Raw genomic sequence first — 16,611 nt, forward strand, 5'->3', positions numbered from 1 at the left:
CGACTATGGGCGCCGTTTCCTCTCAATGTTTTGTGATCTTCCCCTTCATGTCCCATGGTCACACCATCCCTCTCCTCTACCTCGCCCGCCTCCTCCGCCGCCGCGGCATCTCCGTCGCCATCTTCACCACCCCGGCCAACGCGCCGTCTATCCGATCATTCTTCAACGACGACGACGACATCAAATCGACGTCCATTATTGAGCTCCCCTTCCCTGACAAACCCATCAACGGCGTCCCTCCGGGAGTGGAAAACACCCACGACCTCCCATCCATCGCCTCCTTCTACGAGTTCGCCACCGCCACGGCCCTCATGCAGCCGGACTTCGAGAAGGCTTTGGAAGGTTTGCAACCAGTGGGGTGCGTAATTTCCGACGCTTTCCTCGGATGGACCCAAGAAACCGCGGCGAAGGTCGGAGTTCCGAGGTACTTTTTCTTCGGAATGAGCGCTTTCGCTACGACGGTGCACCAGGTTCTCGGCCGGGATAGGCCCCACGCGCAAACTTCGTCGCCGGACGAGGCGTTCATATTCCCCGACTTCCCGGGGCTCCGGCTAACGAGAAACGACTTCGAGCCGCCGTTCAATGAGCTGCAGCCGTCAGGTCCCCAGGTTGATTTCATTCTTCAGCTAGGTAAGATTTATGAATTCACCATATCAATGGTTTATAAGCGTAACGTTTGCCTTAAATTCTATTTTTACCTTTTACAAATTACAAACAAGCAAAACCGACAGTATTTAATGAGTTGCTAAATCAGCCAACGCAAATATTTATTATTTCCTGGTCCTTTGGCAGATATTTTGCATATTACTGTAATTTTTGTAAAGATTTCCTTAAATTCTACGGAGTAATTTTATCTTCCACAATGTACGAACTAAAAAGTATTATTTAAAAATAGTCCACGCTAATATTTATTATGTTATCATTGTATCAGAGATAAAAAATTTTGTCATGTTAGCAGGCCCTAACTGTAGGGACTAGAGAGCACAAGCTGTATCATACTCAGACTAATCTCTATTTCTACAGTGCACGGTTATTCATGCCAACCAAGCTGATTTCTATCAACAGATAATTTACCCAATTCTATTACATTTTACTTTCTTATGTGAAAAAAGAATGAAAATTAGATTTATTATGCGAGTATTAAGAAAAGTATTTACATCAAGAATTTAGGGGTGGTAATAGAATATGGAGTAAAAAATGGAATTTTATGTAATATTTTTTAAATTTTACCTACATTGTTATTTTTTTTGATAGAAAAATGGTCAAATAGATCATTGAACTCTACATTACAGAACAATTAAACTCCTAAAATTTAAAAATGTGTAACTATACACTCGAACTTGTTATTTTCATGCATCTAAACCCAATAATTGATTGTTCACCTGGAATAACCGGTCATTAAGATTCCGATTATTGTGGGACGATTATCGATCACCTTTGCCATTGAAAAAGAAGGTGATGATGGAGAATGCAACCAGACACTCTTCTTTTATTGTTTTTGGGTGGCTCTAATTTTATTCAGTAACGTATTGGTTATTGGTAAACATGACCCATTTGACTCATGTTAACAAGTTTGAGTGTTCATATCTGGCAAAGTATTTGGTTAATTAGTCACTGTATGCTCACATGCAGGTGTCACGATGGTTAAAAGCCAAGGTTTAATCGTGAACAGTTTTTATGAACTGGAGACAAAATATTTAGAGTATTGGAACAACAACATAGGTCCTAAAGCTTGGTGTGTTGGACCACTTTGTCTAGCCGCCAATTCCAAGCCACCGGCCGCCTCGTCGGAGAATAATCAACCATGGATACAATGGCTGGATCACAACTCACCAGTACTGTACGTTGCGTTTGGCACCCAGGCGGAAATATCATCGGAGCAATTGAAGGAAATAGCACAAGGATTAGAGCGGTCGGGGGTGAAATTCCTTTGGGTGATAAAGCCAAAGATGATGAAACACTTAGAAGAAGGGTTTGAAGAGAGGGTGAAAGATAGAGGGCTAATGGTGAAAGTTTGGGCGGACCAAAACGAGATATTGAGGCACAAAAGCGTTACGGGGTTTCTGAGTCATTGCGGGTGAAACTCGGTGCTGGAAAGCGTGTGTGCGAAAGTTCCCATCTTGGCGCTTCCTTTCATGGCGGAGCAGCACCTGAATGCGAGGTTGGTGGCGGAGGAATGCGGGGTTGGGCTGAGGGTTATGCCGAGGGGTGGGTCGGTTAGAGGGTTTGTGGAGGCGGAGGAGGTGGAGAAGATGGTGAGGGAGGTGATGGAAGGGGTGAGAGGGGCGGAGGTGAGGAGGAGGGTGGAGGAGGTGGGAGAAGCGGCGGCGGAAGCTATGAGAAACGGTGGTGGGTCGTCTTGGGTGGGGTTGGATGAGTTTATTGAGGACACCTCCGGAGGGAAACAAGCTCTGCCGCCCATTGTTGCCGGCCTTACAAATTAAAATGAATATAATTCCTACTAGTTTTAAGCTAGATCATAATCATATCAATAGTTTATAAGTTCCAATAAAATAACTGCATGTGACTTGAGTTAAAAATCACTTGCAAATGAACAAATTGTTTCTTGACTTGAAATTGAGTTACAATTTTGACAAATGTTTTTCTTCTTTTTTTTTTTTTTTTCTTTTTGCTGCTTGAGTAAGATTTTTAGAGTAACTCTTGAATTATGAGTTAAATTACCTTGCGGGCATGTTTTATTTTGTTATTACGATATAAGTGTCAAATAGCAAAACATGGACCTAATTCAAAATCACATTCAAATTATGTAAACATATTATGTACATATAGTTAACAGAAAATAATTGAATTTGAAATATGTTAACTACATACATATATTATGAAATTAAAATATTATGTGAATGCACTTAATCAATTATGTGTCCTGTAATTAACATATTACGGAGTATATGTTTGTAATTAATAAATTATGTTCACTTATTTATTTATTTATTTTTTTGAAAACCAACAACTCAAGCTTTTTTTAAAGTAAAGCGAGAATAAAGTTTGGAGGAGAACCCTCCTAGTACATAGGACCAGATTAAGATCCAACCGTCTTAGCTAAAGTATGGGCAGACTAATTCACTGAACGAGGAATATGACTAAAACTATAACTAAGAAACAAGTTACTAAGAGCTTTACATGCATAAACAATAAAACCAAATAAGACCGATCCGACCACCCGCTATAAAGGGCTTGGACATGGTTAAGAGTAGAGTCCAACTCGACACAGATCTCCATCATCCCTTTGATTTTTACCCAGGACATAATTTCCTTGCAAGCTATTGCCTCAACAACTTAAACACATAATTAATAAGGTAACTATTATAGACACACAATTTTTGAATCAAGTTTAATTTACAATCCAAAGTGGACTCTGATTCATGTATAACAATTGGTGCCAAAGAAGGCAGGCAGACTATTGCATTAATTATTATTTATTAGCTAGGTCCATTTGTTACCATATATACTCAAAGTAAGGATCATTATCCTATGACCATGGTCTATACATTTGTGTGAATACAAAAAAAGTATATTATTCTTTCAAAAAAAAAAGTATATTATTTGTATACATAAAGTATATACTATTTGAAAATACATTATTTTGTATACTATCAAATAATATACATTTAATATATTTGTAATATATTTTTAGTATATTAAAATGTACTTGTATTCATGGAAAATACGTTATATTTGGGTTCTGAGAATACATTATTTTGTATATTATCAAATAATGTATATTCAATACATAAATAATGTATTTTTAGTATAGTAAAATGTACATTGTAAACTGGAAGTACATTATTTTGTATATTATCAAATAATATACATTTAATACACAAATAATATACTTTTAATATATATTAAAAATGTACCTTATATTTATGGTACATGGCAAAATTATGTTGTGGAACCGTGTCCACCTTGCAAGATGGACATGGTTCCAAAACGACGTCGTTTTTGGTGGAAACGCCTTGTCAATTAAAAAAAAAAATGCTTTCTTTCGCCGTTAACGGCGTTTGTTTTCAGATTTCGGCAGTTTTCATCCCAAACTCTATGTTCACAATTATAGAAGTCTATGTTCATAATTACTGAACTCTATGTTCATAATTTTTGAACTACATATTCACAATTATTGAACTCTATATTCACAATTACAGAACTTTATGTTCATAATTTTTTTTAACTCTATATTCATAATTCTTGAACTCTATATTCACAACTGCAGAACTCTATATTCACAATTACGCAGTATATTCACAATTTTTAATGTCGTTGAATTCTTTTGACAATTTTTTTTAAATCTGATTGGTGGAGGAAAAACGGTGCTACTAACGACACCGTTACTTCCGAATTGCAGAATGGCATCGTAATGGACACGTATCCACCTTGCAAGGTGGACACAAGTCCATGACATAACAATTAATGGTACACAGCAAAATTTGTCCGAGCAATTATATCGTGGACCATGGTCCACAAAGCTTTGTCGGTCATGGTCCAAAAACGGCGCCATTTCTTTAAGTAAAGAAACGGTTGCCATTACATCTTAACGGAACATGTATTTCTGGTGTGTTAATTACAAAATGAAACTACAGTGTATTTAAAACGGTGCTACTAACGACACCGTTACTTCCGAATTGCAGAATGGCATCGTAATGGACACGTGTCCACCTTGCAAGGTGGACACAGGTCCATGACATAACAATTAATGGTACACAGCAAAATTTGTCCGAGCAATTATATCGTGGACCATGGTCCACAAAGCTTTGTGGGTCATGGTCCAAAAACAACGCCATTTCTTTAAGTAAAGAAACGGTTGCCGTTACATCTTAATGGAACATGTATTTCTGGTGTGTTAATTACAAAATGAAACTACAGTGTATTTAAAATGAAATTGTCTCCCATATTATTTTTATATTATCAAATGAAACTGTAATTGAATTGAAATGAAACTGTAGTTGTGTCGAAAAGAAACTGTAGTGTATATAAAATGAAACTGAATAACAGTTTCACATATTTGAGTGTTTAATGTCCAATGAAACTATAGTTATATTGAAATGAAACTGTAGTTATGTTAAATGAAACTGCAATGTATATAAAATGAAACTGAAAATGTTATACAAACAGAGATTACTTTATGCGAAACAGCGCGAATCAACTGTCGTTTCTTTTCATTAAAAGAAACGGCACTGTTTTAAAGCATAGACCACAATGATTTGTAGACTGCACACATGGTACACAACACAGTATAATTTGCCAATTTGTCCAAAGTAGGCTAGCATAGCTCATAGGACGCAAATTATGCTGTGCAACCGAATGCACCATGCGCACGGTGCATACGATGCAAAACGACGTCGTTTTGGTTAAAAAACGCGCGTCCCATTTAAAAAAGAAATCAGGTTCGATTCCCGGCAATAGCATTTTTATATATCCATAAATTCATAACTATATATCCACAAATTAATAACTATATATCCACAGTGAATGAATGAAGTAAAAATGCACAATGAATGAACTAAATATCCCAAATGAATGAACTAAATATCCACAATGATTGAACTAAATATCCACAATGAATGAACTAAATATCCAGAAATTCATAACTATATATTCATAAATTCATAACTATATATCCACAGTGAATGAATGAACTAAATATCTACAATGAATGAACTAAATATCAATAAATTCATAACTATATATCCAGAAATTCATAACTATATATCCATAATAATGTTATTACCGAGAATCGAACCTAATTTTTTTTTTTTTTAAAATGGAACGCGCGTTTTTAGTTAAAACGATGTCGTTTTGCATCGTATGCACCATGCGCATGGTGCATACGGTTGCATAGCATAACCAATCGTTATGCTGTGCATCCGTATGCACCATGCATGGTGCATACGGATGCCAAAACGACGTCGTTTTATTAAAAAACGCGCGTCTCCCCTTTTAAAAAAATTCAGGTTCGATTCCCAGTAACAACATTATATTGTTCATTCATTCTGGAATTTTAGTTCATAGATTATGGAATTATAGTTCATTGATTATGGAATTATAGTTCATTGATTATGGAATTATAGTTCATCGATTCTGAAATTTTAGTTTATAGATTATGGAATTTTAGTTCATTCATTCTGGAATTTTTAGTTCATAGATTAGATTATGGAATTATAGTTCATCGATTATGGAATTATAGTTCATCGATTATGGAATTTTAATTCATATGTTGTTGCTGGGAATCGAACCTGATTTTTTTTTTTTTTAAGGGGAGACGCGCGTTTTATTAAAACGACGTCATTTTTGCATCCGTATGCACCATGCATGGTGCGTACGGATGCACAGCATAATTTGCCTAGCATAACTATTGCTCATAGGATTGGGCGAACTCATAATTTTGGGCTCATGGGCTCAGTACGTGCATTCAAAGCTAGCGTGCATCTTTTGTCGTAGGTTATTAAAGGAAACCAAATTTAAGGGGCACTGATCTGACAACAATTATTAATTTGCACCAAAAAAAAAAAATTAATTTGTTGGTTATTGTCAAATGGGAAGCTTCTTCTTTTTTTTTTTTTTTTTTTTTCCTCTTAATTTTTGAAGGAGAAGAAAAGAGAGAGAGAGAGAGAGATGTATTTTTTTTTTTTTGGTTAAAACATTTATAATTATAAATTTATTTTAATATTGATATGTTTAATTTAAATATAATAAAAATAATAATTAAAATTATAATTTTATAATGATAATAATTAATAAATAAAGAAATTATTATTATTATTATTATACTTTTTCAATTCTAACTCACTTTCAAAATATAATATATAGAAAATAATGTTTTTTGTCCTTTAATTATTTTAAGAATAAGGGTCAAATATGTTATCGAACTGCACACAATAATGCAATTAGGCCACTGAACTTAAAAAATTTACAATTGAATCTCTAAACTAACCAATTTCATACCATTCTTCCCATTTACAGGTCACTAATAGATCACATAAAATTTAAACTATTTTTTAAAGTATAATTTTTTAAAAATAATTATTAAAAAAAAGGATTTCTAACCGGAGACAAAGAAACCTTCTTCATCTCCCTGGCCGGAGACAAAGAAATCGGCCATGGAGACGAAGAAACGGTCGGAAGTCCTTTTTTTTTTTTTTTTTTTTAAATAATCATTTTTAAAAAATTATTTTTTGGTTTTTTATTTTAATATTATTTTATTATTCTATTATTATATTTATAATATAATATAAAAGTGAGACCCATTTATAAAAGTGAGAAAGATTTGCAGGGATGTAGAATAAATAGTAGGGAATTTACAAATTTAATGATCTGAAAGTGGGACCCATTTTAGAAAGTGAGATATATTTGTTGGGATAAGGATAGCATAAAGTTGCAAACATTTATTTTAGTGACAATTATAATCAATCTCTCATATATTATCTTGCATTTATATACTTTGAATTACTGATTTAAATAAACAAATTCAACATTCAATTATCTATGCATGAACATCTCATATAATCTTGCAATGATATACTTTGAATTACTTATTTAAAAATAATCATTAGACATTATCTCATTCACGCAAATGTCCGTGGAAAACTAATATATATATATATATACCTTCTATATCATTTGTGTAATTGTTTTTGTGTAGTGACACATTTATTTATGCATATAATGCTACATTACTAAAATGCCGTCTACTCTCAATAAATTATAGGGAATTTATATTATAACTCTAGAGCAATGAATCGATGCCGACCTTAGCTCAGTTGGTAGAGCGGAGGACTGTAGTCGAAGTTGCACTGAAATCCTTAGGTCGCTGGTTCGAATCCGGCAGGTCGGAACTTTTTTATTAGCCAAAAGCGCAGAAGTGCTAATATTCAACAAAACAACGCCGTTGCCGGGGATCGAACCCGGGTCACCCGCGTGACAGGCGGGAATACTCACCACTATACTACAACGACTTCTGTTTCTTTCTTGAGAAAATATTTATTTAAATAAAAACAAAGTAAAGGAGACAACGATAAACACTTCGCCGTTGCCGGGGTTCGAACCCGGGTCACCCGGGAATACTCACCACTATACTACAACAACTTCCGGCCACAACTTGAACAATTTATTCCTAATTTAGATGAAAACTCTACGATTACAATTATTATTGTGTGTACCATGGTCCATACAAGTTCTGTGGACCATATTTTGTATACTATAAAATAATGTACATTCATTACAAAAATAATATACATTGTATTCAGGGAATGTACATTATTTTTGTACTGAGTGTACATTATATTGTATAATGTACATTCAGTATAAAAATAATGTACATTTAGTATATTAAAAGTGTGCTTTTTGTTATGGTTCACATAACACTGTGTGGACCATAATTTGCCCTACAATTAGATCCTTGACCTGCCGTTTGCGAGTTATCATCTTTATAACAAACTATATAAACTAGATTTACAAGACTATTGACATAAGCTGAAATATTTACATCTATAAATTTAATAAGAGTCAATAAAATTAGATCTATAACATTTTTTCAAAAAAATTAGATCTATAACATAAATTAAAAAAATGTAATTGTAATTATTTATTGAAATGAATGGTTCATATTATTTTTTCTATTTTAACCTTATATTTTACTTTTCTTAAATACTCTTTCATTCCGTTAGTATGAACTTTAGTAACGAAATATTTCGTTAACTATTTATTATTGCTAACTTACTCATTAATTTTTATATGGGAAGATCTTAGGCTCGAACATTATATCAATCAAAATTGATATAATTGTTAAACATATACTATGTACGGAGTATTAAAAATACAAAATAAAATTTAATATGTACTTTGGTCAATTAATTAGAATCACGAATTGTGCATTAATGAAACAATACACCTAATTTACAGTATATATTCATCATAAATGAGAAACCATACCTATTATCATTGTCTTTTTTGCGAAGGAGGATTTTGTTCTGTTTTTTAATGTGCATTGCGCCAAGGCACTACAATTACAGTGAAGCACACTCGGAGACTATATCAAATCAAAAATTCATTTATAACGAAAGTGGCAACAAGAGAAAATATAAATCACACCAATTAATCAGATTTTGTATTGCAAAAACTATGCTTAGGCATATTCCGATGCTTCTCTCTAAACTTGTTATTACACCAGATAATCCAAAAATTCAGCCGCGCTTCACTTAAAAAAAAAAAAAAAAAATGGTCGACGTGCGGCCGTGCGGGTGCATCGTGTCTACTGTTATGTCTAGGTTAACCAACTAACCTTAAACCCTCGAAACCCTGGCATTGGAGTACTCAGAGAGCGCTCCGCACACCCAAACCCACCATCCTCCCGCCCCTCTTCGGTTTCACACTTGGTTTTCTGCAGAAAAAATAAGATGAAGAATCTCAGGCTATCGAAGCTGCTCTCTTCGAAGATCCACCTACAATCGCAAGATGAAGTTTTACGGTTCGCTGCTTTCGACATGGAGCGCAACCGCCTCTTCTTCTCTTCCTCCGCGAATATCTTGTACACTACTCAACTGCCTCCTCCTCAAGTAATTCCTTTTCCATTCTTAAATTTTTTTTTTCATTCTTTTTAACACTTTTATCATCAGGTAGGTCTGTTTATTGAACAAGTAATGCATTAATACAAGGAAACTTTTCGAGATTTTGAAGCCCCTGTCGTGCTTATAGTTGAATCTGAAATATCTATTTTAAATGCTCGTTTTTGGTTTTGATGATGGCTTTAGATAAAACTATAGGGGGTGAATCCGACTTGTATGGAAAGTACTTGTATTTAATTCGTAGGTCATTGCCACAATTGAAGCATATGCTTAAGCTTATAGTTGGATTGCACATTTATGTTTATATATATTATATGCTCAACAGCCACTCTATTAATTTTGTTGTGCTTTAACAAACTCTGCTCTCTGCTCTCTGTCTAAGGTGATTGCCCCATATATTTTTTTTTTGTCTCTCAAGGGGCACTATATAGATTGACTAGAATTTGCTATGACTTTTACTTGGATGGTAAACTCCTTTTTTTTTTTTGGAGTTTCTAGCTGCTTAAGCTGCCAATTAGGCTGGTGAATGAGAAGATGAATCATGAATGAGCAATATTAAAATGGTACTTAATGAATCATAGCCAAGGGTACTGCCTTACTGCACTGACATTTTCCTTTCTTTAGTCTTGTTTATATACTGTTTTTGCTTTGTGTTTATGTGTTTTTATCATTTGCCAATAGAAGAAATCTTTTAGCTTGTTGTGAGGTGGATTTTTTCCTGTTTGATTAATTGATTGTAGGAGCATTTATGTCACATCCAGATACATCTCATACATGAATTACTAGCTATGTCTAATAATTAAAGTAAGAATATATCTACATTTGGATTAGATGAGTCTTTTAAAACTTTTCTAGAATTGCATAAGCTCTATAATGAGCTGCTTTTGCAATTGAGTTTTCTTTGATTTATCTTGTCACTCACTCACTCATTCATGATCTTCATTATTAAAGAGCTTATTGTCTTTGTGTCTGCACAATTAAGTAGCTTTAAATGGTCTAACTTACTAGAGGTCAAATTGTTTAAAAGAAGAGAATATATTTTCCCTCTCACAAGATTGTTATGACAGGATGCTGGAGCATTCAGTTCGACATCGAACCACTTCATTGATTTAGAACCTGGAGACTTCATAACTTGCATGGAATATCTTATGGAGAAAGAAGCACTTGTTTTTGGAACATCCTGTGGGCTTATATTGTTATATACTGTGGATGATAATCTGACAGAAATTGTTGGCCGAGTGGAGGGTGGTGTTAAGTGCATCTCTCCTAGTCCAGATGGAGATCTGCTTGGCATAATTACTGGTTTTGGGCAAATGCTGGTGATGACACATGATTGGGATGTGCTATATGAGATGGGGATTAATGATCTACATGAAGATATTGACACAAGTAAGGATTTCTTTTTATGCTTCTAATTTCATTAATTCTTGTCTCACAAAATTCATATCTTGCACACTTCACTTGTGCAAAGTCATTTGGTAGCTGTTTTTCTTTGAAATTTTACTTGCATATATTGTAAGAAATCCATTTGTTTCCTACCACACCCAACTCAGCTAAGCCTCAGTTCTTCCCAGTCTAGTTTGGCTTGGCTCTACAAATAATTCTTCTACATTTGCCATCTAATGTTTATTATTGTAAGGCCAAACCAATGCTTATTTGTTTGCTTTTTTTTTTCTTTTTTTTTCTTTTTTTTTTTTTGATATTTTCTTACAACGTCAAAATTGGACCTTTGTTTTCTTTTAACTTTTAATGTAGTTTATATATATATATATATATATATATATATATATATATATATATATATATATATATCACTAATTTAATTAATATTATAAATAGGTTGAGAGTATATCCTCAATAACTGAATCAAGCACATAAAATGAGACGAAGGGAATGCTAGTTTTAACTGAACTCCTTTCACTAGTACGGAGTGTAACTTTGTTTATTATATAATTATGCTTCCCATCAGAAAATCATTTATTAATATCAGTCCTTTACTTTCAGATGAACCAAGTTATTCTTCAAATTCTTTTGAAAGCACCATATCATGGCGAGGTGATGGGAAATATTTTGCCACCCTTAGCATGGCAGAAGGCTCTCCTCAGTTGGATAAGAAAATTAAAGTTTGGGAACGAGAATCAGGGAAGCAACATTCATTTTCTGAATCAAAGGCTTTCATGGGAACATCTGTTGACTGGATGCCCAGTGGAGCCAAAATTGCTGCAGTTTGTGACAGAAAGGAAGAACATAAGTGTCCATCCATTGTTTTCTTTGAGAGAAATTGTTTAGAAAGGAGCTCATTTAGTCTTAATGAAGAAATTGATGTGACTGTAGAAAATCTAAAATGGAATTCCAGTTCAGATCTTCTAGCAGCAATAGTAAGGAGTGAAAAGTATGATTCCCTCAGGATATGGTTCTTCAGCAACAACCATTGGTACTTGAAGCAAGAAATCAGATATGCCAAGGAGGATGGTGTTAAATTCATGTGGGATCCAACAAAGCCAATGCAGTTGATTTATTGGACTGTTGGTGGGCAGATCTCAACCTGCAGTTTTAACTGGGTTACAGCTGTCATGGAAAATTCTGTGGCACTTGTAGTTGATGACTGCAAGATTCTAGTAACACCCCTTTCTCTATCTCTTATTCCTCCCCCTATGTATTTGTTTAGTTTAAAATTCCCCAGTGCAGTCCAGAATATGGCATTCTGTACTAAGGGGTCCAAAAATCACCTCGCTGCATCTTTGTCTGATGGCAGTCTCTGTATTCTAGAGCTTTCAGAACTTAGTACATGGGAGGATCTAGAGGACAAAGAATTTGATGTAGAGGCAGCTTCTGTTGATATGATATGTGGTTCATATTTACATCTCGTGTGGTTGGATTCACATAAGCTCCTAACTGTTTCCCATTTAAGTCATGATCAAAGTAACCCCAAAACAAAATTTCCTGTCAAGGATGGGCTTGGTGCATATCACCTACAGGAAATGGAGTTTGTATGTTCTGAAGATCATATTCCTGGTTCAGTAACATGCTCTGGTTGGCAAGGGATGATTTCAAATCAAATTTCTCTGGAAGGTCCAGTCATAGGTCTTGTGTCTGACACAGTAAATAGTTTTTCAACATATATTCAGTTTGATGGTGGAAAAGTTGTTGAATATATTTCAAAGTCAGTTGGGGCAAGAGTTCTTCATAAACGGAATGATTTAAATTTTCAATCTTCTTGTCCGTGGATGAATCTTGCTCGTATTGGTGGCCCTTTGCCACATAAAAGTTTGCTCATTGGTCTTGATGATAATGGTCGACTACATGTTGGTGAGAAAATAGTATGCAACAACTGCAGTAGCTTTTCTTTTTACTCTAATTCTGCTGACCAAACCGTCACACATTTGATTCTCACAACAAAGCAGGATCTACTGTTTATTGTTGACATTAATGACATTGAGCAAAAAGATGTAGCAGCTGAATATGGGAACTTCCTACCCATTTCCAGTAACAGAAGAGGAGAGGATCAAAAGATATATATAAATATTTGGGAAAGAGGTGCCAAGATTGCTGGTGTCTTGCATGGAGATGAGTCTGCTATCATACTACAAACAAATAGAGGTAATGTTGAATGCATCTATCCCAGAAAACTGGTTCTTGCTTCGATTATGAACGCTTTACTCCAGCAACGTTTTAAAGATGCATTACTCATGGTAAGACGACATAGGATAGATTTTAATTTTATTGTTGATGCATGTGGGTGGCAAAGCTTTCTTCAGTCAGCTGGTGAGGTTATCAAGCAGATTAACAATTTGAGCTATATAACTGAGTTTGTTTGCTCCATAAAGAATGAAAATATCATTGATACATTATACAAAAACTATTTATTTGTCCCTAGTTTAACAAAAGCTCAAGATGTTGAATCTGGAGATGTCAAGGATTATGGTAGTAAAAACAAAGTCTCCTCTGTCCTCCTCGCTATTCGGATGGCTCTTGAGGAGCATGTAGCTGAAAGTCCTGCAAGAGAACTTTGCATTTTGACCACTCTAGCTCGAAGTGATCCCCCAGCCCTTGAAGAAGCTCTAGAGAGGGTAAAGGTCCTCCGAGAAATGGAGTTATCAGATTCAGATGATCCCAGGAGAACACACTATCCTTCTGCTGAGGAAGCTTTGAAGCATCTTTTATGGTTATCTGATACTGAGGCTGTTTTTGAGTCAGCTTTAGGTCTTTATGATTTGAATCTTGCTGCTATGGTTGCCCTTAATTCTCAAAAGGATCCAAAAGAATTTCTTCCATATCTTCAAGAATTAGAAAGCATGACAACTATCTTAATGCAGTATAGTATTGACCTTAAGCTGCAGAGGTATGAGAAAGCACTTAAGCACATTGTATTGGCAGGAGATTCTTATTTTGAGGACTGTATGAACCTGATGAAGAATAAGCCTCAACTTTTTTCCTTGGGACTTCAACTTATCACTGACTCTACTAAAAGAAGGCAAGTCTTAGAGGCTTGGGGAGACCATCTTAGTGCTATAAAATCTTTTGAGGATGCTGCTACAACTTATATGAGCTGTTCTTGTTTGGAGAAAGCATTAAAAGCTTATCGTGCTTGTGGTAATTGGTGTGGTGTTTTGACGGTAGCTGGTCTGATCAAGCTTGGAAGTGAAGAAATTTTGCAGTTGGCTCAGGATCTCTGTGAGGAACTCCAGGCACTTGGAAAGCCAGGGGATGCTGCAAAAATTGCCCTGGAGTACTGTGGAGATGTTAATACTGGTGTTAGTTTATTTGTGAGTGCAAGGGAATGGGAGGAAGCTTTGAGGATTGCTCTTCTGCACAGGAGAAATGATTTGGTCTTGGAAGTGAAAAATTCATCTGTAGAGTGTGCGAACACATTGATTTGTGAATACAATGAAGGATTGGAGAAAGTAGGAAAGTACTTGACTCGGTATCTAGCTGTAAGACAAAGAAGATTGTTACTTGCTGCAAAGCTTAAGTCAGATGAGACATCTGTGAATGAATTTGATTATGAGACAGCTTCTGAAACTAGCAGCAATTTCAGTGGAATGAGTGCCTATACCTTGGGGTATGTTTTAATATCTTTGTTATATACAAATGTCATTTTTCACATTCTTTCACACACCTTTTTCTTGTGCTAGAGCATTGGTTGTTAGTATATGGCTTCAACCTTAACCAAAAGGGTACAAAAGGTCACACTTGCATGGTCCGTACTTCATAAAAAAGTTGATTAGATATAAGAACTAAAATCCCTAATGTTGATTAAACTTTCAGAGATCCTATGTACTTCTCCAGTTTTCGAGTACTCAACACTTCAAATATTGCCTCAATACCTCAATTTACAAATTTTAATATAAAGTTGGGCATTTGTATGTAGAAATATTAAATTTGTCATGAAAATTATAGCTCCTTTGCATTAGCAGGACAAGAAAGGGATCAGCTACTTCTATTAGCGCAAGTACTGCTACAAAGGGAAGAGGGTCGAGGTCTCATCGGAAGAGTGGGAAAATACGTGCTGGCAGGTATAGATATTATGTATAACACATTATTTCCTGATAATTTAAGAATTATAGAGAAATATTTTATAGTTATTAATGGCCAAGAATTATGCTCTTCTTTTCCTTGATAATATAATTTATTTCACAACTTATTTTAGCTAATGGTCAACTGCATCATTTAACATTTGTTTTGATCAGCTTGAGTTTTTTTTTTTTTTTTTTTTTTTTTTTTTTGAAAAAGAGCTTGAGCTTCTTGAAAAAGTCTTTATTTAATTTGTAGTTTTTCAAAATGTCTCAACCTTGGAGCTTCTTGGAAAGGAGGCTTTTCCTTATTATCTGGCCTTAGAAGGTCCTTTATTTATATTGTTTAGCCTAGCTTATACTTGTCAGAGTAGATAATTCCCGGAATAAGCATGGACTTACAAGCATTTTATCTCTGAACTATTAATGAAACTCTTGGAAGTTATACCAGATTGAGAGGCTTTTGAGTAATCCTTTGGATAAACAACCTAAAGAGGGTGACAATGCGACATGATTAGATACAAAAGCAATGTGTTATAGTTTAGACAATTTACAGGATAGAACTTACAAATGATTGATTTTTTTTCTTCTTCTTTTGTTGCTAACGGCAGTCTATTCTAAATTGTGTTACCAGTCCTGGGGAGGAATTGGCTTTGGTGGAGCATTTGAAGGGGATGGGATTGGCTACTGGAGCTAGACGCGAGCTCAAATCACTCTTAATTTGCCTAGTGATGCTGCACGAAGATGCCGTGGCAAGGAAACTGCAACATGTTGCCAAAAATTTCCAACTATCACAAACAGCAGCCGTCAGATTAGCTGAGGATCTCATGCCCACTGATAAAATTGACGAGCAAACATATAATTTAGAACAGTACGTTCTGAGAGTCAGGGAGGAAATACAGGATTCAGAGGTGTTCTCTTGGCAGTTGAAAGTGTTGGTTTGAGATTATAGCGTAAACTATAATTTGAACTGAGAAGTTTATTAGGGTTATCTATGTTTTGCTTCATAAATGCCCATTATCTGGATAATGATAGGGGGGCATTAGGATGAATCCAATCTTAACTATCATAAGACTAGCTGTTGTAGTATTATAGGAGTGTAAGAGTTTGAGTTTGGTATATATTATTGTTGTTTAAATTTTTTTTTTTTTTTAAATACTATTAGGGGGCGTATGGTTCAGGTTATATAAGATAATCAATGTTATATTTGTTTGGTAATATAAGATTCCCATGTTTGGTTCATATTATGTAACTTTCCCAGGGAATGTTAGATAACCTTCGCATTGAGTTTTTAGCTATTGGAAGGGAATGTGAGATACCCTCCAATTTCTTAAGTAATTTCACATTCCCTTGTCTTATTATTAATGTTGGGCTTTGTATTTTAATCAATTTATCCTATTAATTTATTTTATTACCGTTGTCTTATTTACATATCTTAGTTTTAAACCAAACACAGGAATCTAATATTTCTAATAATTTAACATTTTCAGCAATGTAACATTCTCTAAAGTAATCTAACA

The 16,611-nt window shown here is 34.8% G+C and overlaps 1 protein-coding gene, 2 non-coding genes and 1 pseudogene across 3 annotated transcripts; 3 read left to right on the top strand and 1 right to left on the bottom strand.

Annotated features, from left to right (window-relative positions):
- Window positions 1-5: 5 nt before the first annotated feature.
- Window positions 6-2,444, top strand: LOC109191083 (annotated as a pseudogene).
- Window positions 2,445-7,760: 5,316 nt separating this feature from the next.
- TRNAY-GUA lies at window positions 7,761-7,849 on the top strand. The gene is given in 2 exon segments: window positions 7,761-7,797; window positions 7,814-7,849. It is a non-coding gene; the product is annotated as a tRNA-Tyr (tRNA).
- Window positions 7,850-7,898: 49 nt separating this feature from the next.
- TRNAD-GUC lies at window positions 7,899-7,970 on the bottom strand. Its single transcript has one exon. It is a non-coding gene; the product is annotated as a tRNA-Asp (tRNA).
- A 1,283-nt stretch (window positions 7,971-9,253) lies between these two features.
- On the top strand, window positions 9,254-16,235 carry LOC109191169 (elongator complex protein 1). The gene is made up of 5 exons (XM_019341751.1): window positions 9,254-9,569; window positions 10,646-10,967; window positions 11,583-14,640; window positions 14,996-15,094; window positions 15,726-16,235. Exons 1-5 carry the CDS (start codon window positions 9,411-9,413, stop codon window positions 16,033-16,035), a joined length of 3,948 nt encoding a protein of 1,315 aa, XP_019197296.1. The 5' UTR covers window positions 9,254-9,410; the 3' UTR covers window positions 16,036-16,235.
- The last annotated feature ends 376 nt before the right edge of the window (window positions 16,236-16,611 follow it).

Source organism: Ipomoea nil, unplaced genomic scaffold, assembly GCF_001879475.1.
Source record: "Ipomoea nil cultivar Tokyo-kokei standard unplaced genomic scaffold, Asagao_1.1 scaffold1617, whole genome shotgun sequence".
Taxonomy (NCBI): domain Eukaryota; kingdom Viridiplantae; phylum Streptophyta; class Magnoliopsida; order Solanales; family Convolvulaceae; genus Ipomoea; species Ipomoea nil.